The 7100-nt window shown below is 35.2% G+C and overlaps 2 protein-coding genes across 2 annotated transcripts in view; both read right to left on the bottom strand.

The window, feature by feature from the left end:
- Window positions 1-294: 294 nt before the first annotated feature.
- Window positions 295-3203, bottom strand: tmem216 (transmembrane protein 216). The gene is made up of 6 exons (XM_022684058.2): window positions 2960-3203; window positions 1784-1797; window positions 1573-1666; window positions 1390-1482; window positions 776-977; window positions 295-594 (listed from the first exon to the last, which is right to left on the bottom strand). The coding sequence occupies exons 1-6, from the start codon at window positions 2982-2984 to the stop codon at window positions 579-581; spliced, it is 444 nt and encodes a 147-aa protein (XP_022539779.1). The 5' UTR covers window positions 2985-3203; the 3' UTR covers window positions 295-578.
- A 445-nt stretch (window positions 3204-3648) lies between these two features.
- Window positions 3649-7100, bottom strand: part of matr3l1.1 (matrin 3-like 1.1) — a 29281-nt gene continuing 25829 nt past the window's right edge. Inside the window, exons 40-48 of the mRNA XM_049484412.1 lie at window positions 6993-7012; window positions 6542-6664; window positions 5957-6085; window positions 5755-5877; window positions 5539-5669; window positions 5119-5419; window positions 4284-4431; window positions 4041-4156; window positions 3649-3944 (exon numbers count right to left, since the gene is read on the bottom strand). Of these exons, the coding sequence (XP_049340369.1) occupies window positions 3888-3944; window positions 4041-4156; window positions 4284-4431; window positions 5119-5419; window positions 5539-5669; window positions 5755-5877; window positions 5957-6085; window positions 6542-6664; window positions 6993-7012 (1148 nt within the window). The 3' untranslated portion in view covers window positions 3649-3887. The remainder of the gene's footprint in view (window positions 3945-4040; window positions 4157-4283; window positions 4432-5118; window positions 5420-5538; window positions 5670-5754; window positions 5878-5956; window positions 6086-6541; window positions 6665-6992; window positions 7013-7100) is intronic.

The following is a 7100-nucleotide window of genomic DNA, read 5'->3' as shown; positions in this document are numbered from 1 at the left end:
CATGTATTTTCTGTAAAGAAGCTACTGAATCCACTAAAAGCTGAACATTTTGTTTATTGTGTATTTTTATACAACCAGGGTGTATTTTTACTTTTAACAAGTGTAACCAAAACTGTTCTAAAATACACCTACCTACCATTGCAGAATTATACTTCAGAATTAGACAAATTCTAACCATTTGCTCTTTAGCTCTGAATTACTGGGCAGTGTAAATCTGGGACTTAAATTTAAGGAGTAGCTCCAGTAATTCAAACAAAGTTGGCAACAAAAGAAGCTTACAAGAAAAAAATACAAAAAAAAAAAAGTTTTATTTTATTACAAAAAGACACCATACAAACCACATTTATCTGTACAAAAAAGAAAGTGTACACTAAATAAATGCAACGACTTAAAGTCATAAAGTCAAAGGTCATTATATAACCAATATTTAACAGCAGTTAAGGAGCAGTGTGCAGAGTCGTGCAGATCCAAGTGCTGTACTCTGTATGTACTGTATGTAGTGATGATACATTGGCACACCGAAAATCCGCTAACACCCAAGGAACGCACAAAACTGTTCTTCATCAGCACCTGCAGGTCTAGTAAACAACAGCCCTGAAAGAAAAAACATAAAGATAATCATTTAAAAAAATTATGAGAATTAGCATTACACATGGTCTAAGTGCTGTAAAAATATTAGCCAAAAACAATTATTTAAGGGCTGAATTTGAAACAGTTCAGTATAATTAAGTCATTGCTAAAGCACAGTTCATGTCATACAAAATCATAGTTATACCTGGCAAAAGCTGAGATGGTTATAAGACCCAGAATCAGCTCCAGACCATAGAAGCACAGCAATACAGCGTTGAGGATAAACTCGAGGCGAAGAACAAAAGTCTGTAGTAGCAGATAATAGACACTCAGCACAGTACAAGGCACCAGGACACCAATGCTAATGGATAGCGTCAGAGTGCGCTCACACAGGTTTCCCTTCCAGCCTACAAAAACAGAAACATCAGAAGTCCTACAGTCATTAAAAATGCTACAGGTCTGAAATACACTCACAGACAAAAACAAAACAAGAAAAATTTGTGTGAATGTAATGTAAATATATGTAGTAAAATTAGATATTAGAGTGAAAGCATACTTTTAGTAGTAAAAACAGTACATAGAAATAGAAATAATGTGCACACTTAAGTGCATCAGAGGCAAGTCTATCAGTTAATGATCTCTCTGTGAGAAGTACACTACCCAAAAGTAGCCTCTGAGACCAATCTTATAGGGAAGCACTTTTCATCTTTAATAATTTAACTGCCTGCCTGAGACATACCAGCATGCTGAGTCTACAGCAGTTTTTTTTTATTAGTGTGTGTTAAAATATAGAAATAAAATTCTGCGTCGTACACTGACCGTAAAACAGTCTGAGGGTTTCAAGGCCAAGGTAGAGAAGAAGCAGCACAATGTCAAGTATGAGATTTGATTGCGGGTATGGGAGCAACACTCCTAAAAACAATTAAAAACAGTATGTTTGATGGTATTATTGTTAATATAAAATACACATATCAGAGCAGAATACTTCTTGTGATACTTTACCTTTATAAATAAACATTAAGATCTCAGCGATGAAGAACACAGCAAAATACCAGCTGTTTAAATAAAAGAGGACCTGCAGGGGTGTGGAGGACAACTGAGATCTTCTGTTAAGAAGACTAATAATAGACTGTTATATTACTCATTTCCCTGAGACAACACAGGAGTAAAGAAAGACAAGCAGGAAAGAGATAATATTGCACTAAAAGGATACAATGGGGTGCTTTCCTGGAAGAGAAAAAATAACAAAATGTAAAAATCTAGTGCATTACAAAAATTTAAATAAAAATCAGTTTTACAGAATACTGATAATAAATTAATCTCAAATTAAGCACCACAAACTATTAGCAGAGGATGGAACTATACTGCAGCATTGTCATTGGCCTGATTCTATATATTTGATGATAATAATAATACTTATACTAATAACTTAATTTTTTACTTTTATATACCTTTTTATACATAGAAACAGGCTCTAGGTACTACAAACAGTAATAAACAATAAACACAGCAAGACAAATACAACAGTATATAAACAAATCTAAATTGTAATGAAAAAGAAAATGAGAGAAACAAGATAATTATATGAATAAAATTTCATATAATATATATATATATATATATATATATATATATATATATATATAAAAATTTCGAAAACATACTACTTCATCTATTTTGCAAACAACAGGAATTTACCAAGACTGTTGATTTTTTTAACAAAATAAATAACGTAGCAACAAAACATAAAAATAATGTCTTAGAGCAAACAATTACAGTAGCTAGTAAGCTTAAATGCGCACAATATGGACTGTTTTAATCTTACATATCCCAATATTTTGTATGATATGATATAGGGTCAGCACATTCCTACTGTGCAATTACAGCTGCTGCCATATAACTTTTAGTGTATTTAGATATATTAATATTTCTATCCCTTTTAGATTATTTTGCCTAATATATGTGTAGCTATATTTTGTTTGTTTCGCTTTGTTTAGTGTAATGGACTGGAGTGTAGTAATTATCTGAGCTTCACTGAACGATAAGAAGAATCATTCGGATATGCTTCGCTGTTTCTGCTAGAACAGGAACTGTAAAACCGTCTAAAACTTTTCCACTCCAGGCCTGATTTATCTCAGAGAGCAGAATTATCAACATCATCCTCACACAAACTCGGGTTTGAGGTTTTAGTCCCAACAGAGAGAAAGAACAGCGTCTTCTCGGAAAATAACAGCAGAACAGCGGGAGAAACGCCGTTTATCTGACTGTAAAATGACCGGAACAATGAGTTTACTCGTCCTAAACCTGTTTATTATATATTAAATATATTTATCCGGTAATTTTAGCCTCTCTGCTTTAACTAGTTACTATCAGCTTGGATACGTCTTACCGTGGGTCGCCATTTTGGATACCATGGAGACGGCGTCATCCTAGGGCGGTAACTGGACAGTTGTCCAATCAGAGTTCGGGGACCTGCTAGCGTCTGACTTAAGTCCATCCAATCAGAAACAGCGTAAGAGCGAGAGCGCACACACGCACGAGGACACGCTTTCAGTTTAAAAGAAAAAATAAAATTGGGGTAAAACTGAGAAACATCTTTTAATGCAATTACCAGCATGTTTCGTAATGTGATTTCATTTATTGCGTCAGTGTTCAATTACCCAAATTCAAAAATCTTCTAAATATAACTAATACAATTATAAGATATCTATATTCAATCCAATTATCTTAAATATATTAATGTAGGAGGGTTATTTCAGCACGCTGGTGCATGCAAGCAGAAAGAACACTCAGTAAACCCTTATTTTTAAAATTTCCTCTTGCAAAGACATCAATCACTAATCAGTAAACCAGGCCAATTGTTTGCCTAAAAGTATTCTAATTTCTATTATTCATTAAAGTAATTAGACGCTGCACTCACCCAATAAAGAGCAAAGAACTGGAATGTGATACTATTATCTTTTAACATTTTACTATTAACATACATTTTACAAACCAGACACGAAACAGTTTAAGGGACAGACCATAATGAAAGTTTTATTGTATGTCTGTAGTGCTGAATCAGTCACAACCAGCAAATAGTTGAAGGAATACTTTTAATATGGCAAGACAGAAAGTAACAGCAGATGAATGTGTTCTAGGATCTAGTAAGATAAAAAAAAGGGGAAAAAAATATGGCAAATGAATCAGCTTACTGAAAATACATTATACCAGTATAATATACATTATATCAGTATACTGCACTAACAGCTCATGCACTATCAAATACTGTATAGTACCAAGGACATCATCTCCTATAGCTTCAGTTCTTCCCAGTGTTACTCTCTGGTCATATTTTCTCTTTGTGCTTTTGCCTTCTCCTTTTCCAAGTGTTTCTAAAAAAAAAAGAAAACAAAAAAAAAAAAGTCAGATTTTTTATTCTTGCATGCAACATATGATAAATTAAAGCTATTTTAGCTGTAATAAAGCACCTTAAGTTTGTTGTAGTGTGCTTGGCTGCTGCAGTGGACCTTCTTAGCGGTGTCTTCATTTGAGTAAAAAAGGAAGCAGACTCTGCAATAATATCCCATCTTCACAAACTCTGCACCTACAAGAACATCAAAGGGCCAAAAGTGATGTACCCTCATATATACATTTATTATTATACATATTTGTTTCCTAAATCTCTATTTAATATATTAAAATGTTCTTTAACGAAAACACTGTTGGCTTACCCACTGGGACATCAGGTTCATATGGCCCCAGACTGTCTAGGGTAGTTTTTTTCACAGACTGCACAGGAACAGTAAGACCTTCACTGTTTTCCTCATTCTTAGAAGGTACACCGGAAGGCACAACAGTAGCATCAGAATCGTCATTCTGCTTAACAGGGCACAACCAAATAAAAAGTTAAATCCAAAAAGGTTATTTACATGAAGAAGAGAAAGATACATACCTTGGTTGCATTTATCATAGAACACAGAATTCACACGTTAAATGACACCCCACAAAAACCCCGTCTTATGAACATGTTAAACATATGAACACTTGTGCTTTATTTGAACAGCACTGAGAGGTAAAGCCTGAATTACTAAAACTTGGTTGAAGTCAACGTATCACCTAATAGCTGATATTTCTGCTTTTGGCTGAAGTAACCTTTATTAAAAAGTTTCCCATTTAACAATCTCACCTGGGAGAAAGTTGATATACACTTGTTTGTGCAGACTTATTTCAGGTGTGTGATGTTCAGAGGGGGTGTATATTTATATATCTTATTTCTAATCAGAGCAAATAGAATGCTATAAATAGCAGGATTTATAGGCACCTTTCATAAAGTTAATTCAGGGTTGGTATCTTCAGATACTTGAAAATCTGGTGTCGTTGCAGTATTGGAAAAGGAAAAGTGGTACTGGTGCTTCGGTCCCTATTATTGGCGATACTTCTCTATAACACATCTCTTGGCAAGCTTTGTGTGCGCACGTTTATAGATAAATTAAGAGCAGTGTCCACAGATTTTTGAAAGTGTAATCTGAAAGAAAACTTTAAACGAAGCAAACTAAATTAACTAACCGATGTGCTCTCCATGTTCTGAGCTTCAGCTGCATCACTGCTATTTTCCTCTGTGTTCTTTATTTTCGTTTCAGCTTCACTCTCGCTAGTTTCAGCTTGATTTTCATTTTCCTGCTGCTTCTCCTCTGCTGGTACACCCTCCACATTATCTGTACAGGATGTTCCCTCTTTGACCTTCTTGGTTGGTGGCTCTTCTTCCTTACTGCTGTTAGTTTTGCTGACCTCGGCTGCTGTTTCTTCGTCAGAGCGATCTCTCTTGGATGGTCGTTTGTCTTCTGTTTCTGGGGCTGGAGGTCTGCCTCTGCCAGGGTAGAAAGTGTATTAGAACAAAACACCACCAGAATTCACCTACTCAGAGAGTCAAAACACCAATGTAAAATTGTGCATTAAACAGATCACAAAATAAAAAATAGCACTAACCCATGTTTGAGTTGTGTGTATTTCCTGCTAATATTGACAACTAGTGGTTTGCCTTGAAACGTTGGTGGATTTTCTTTGGCCGCCTCAACAAATCTCTCTGCATCCTCAATCCTCTCCATCTCAATTAAACACTAGAATCAAACACAAAGTCTAATATAACCCACTTCATAGATAACCCACTCTGTAAGTTATTATACATCACACACAAGCCAGTACCTCGCCACGTCCCCTTATTAAAACGTAGCGTTTGATTTTGCCAAACGGCTCTGCAATTTTCAGTAGGGATGCATCTGATGTTTTAAAGGCCGGAATGTGTCCAACATAAATTACTTTGCCAATCTAGAAGACAATAGGTTGTGTTAGACATTAAAACTGTCAAAATAAGGAGAAAAAAATGTGTTTAACAAAACCTTTTTACCTGGATGGTTGGGTAGACATGAGAATGATAGATTTTCACTGCTTTTCCACACACAGATGGTGTAACATTTCCATTGTAGAAACGAACCATTGCTCTGGCTTCCTGTTCACTAGCAAGCTCAAGAAAGGCCTTAAAAACAAAACAAAAGTGTATGTTAAAATAGTAGTTGCGACATTGTGCATTAATATGTTGGATATAGTTAGAAGATGATGGGTAAATCATGGCCACGCAGGGATGCACATGCTTCAGTTTTATTTCCTTGGCCATTACCTACTGCTGTACTACTGCATTCTGAAGTGTTTTTTTTTTTGCTCACCACAACTGCACCTAGGTAGCAGCCAGTCTGGACATTTGCTACAAAACATTCTCAGTAATAAAGACATAACTGACACTTTTTAAAATGTTTTTTTTCCCCCATTATTACACCATACTAGAAAACTGCACAATCCAACTATTCTGGCACAAAAAACTCCTAGGTTCAGATACATGTAGGAACCACTTCAAAAAGCTCCTGACCAGCATGTCGCACTTCTGACTGTCAAAATTTAAAATCAGATTAAAGAATGTGTGTTTAAGAAAACCTACCTCAGGCCTCACATTCAGGATCAGATGTCGCACCACTTTCCCAAAAGGCTTGGCCAAAGACAGAATCTCATCAAGATAATTATAGCCACGCCTAAATCCAACCACATTGACGACTTTTAGTTCCTGTAAATAAAGTTAGGAAAGGAAAAGTAAAGTAATACAAATTGTCACAGGCATAAACTTTAAAAATCTCAAAATCATACAAATTACAGTAAATCATTGTCCACTTACAAAACAGTGCAGTTGTTGAGCATACACTTACACAGGTATATCAGCCACTGAATTATACATTCAGTAAAGATTACCACTTACATATATTATCTAGGTGCACATTCATGGAAGAATGTACTTATTTATTTATTTTTCCAGAAAAGCAGCACTACTTTTTGTAATCACACATATATGTCAAGTAATATATTCAAGGAATTTCATGAAAAAAGCGAATACTTACACGGCTCTGCTTTGATCTCCCTAAAAAAAGAAGAAGAAAGAGTTGCATACATCTATTACCATGCCTTCTAATGTTACAATCAGAAACACAAGCACAATCACAGAATTT

Source organism: Astyanax mexicanus, chromosome 10 (genome assembly GCF_023375975.1).
Source record: "Astyanax mexicanus isolate ESR-SI-001 chromosome 10, AstMex3_surface, whole genome shotgun sequence".
Classification (NCBI taxonomy): Eukaryota; Metazoa; Chordata; class Actinopteri; order Characiformes; family Acestrorhamphidae; genus Astyanax; species Astyanax mexicanus.
Note: the sequence above shows the minus strand (reverse complement) of the source record. Positions and strands in the feature narration are given on the sequence as shown.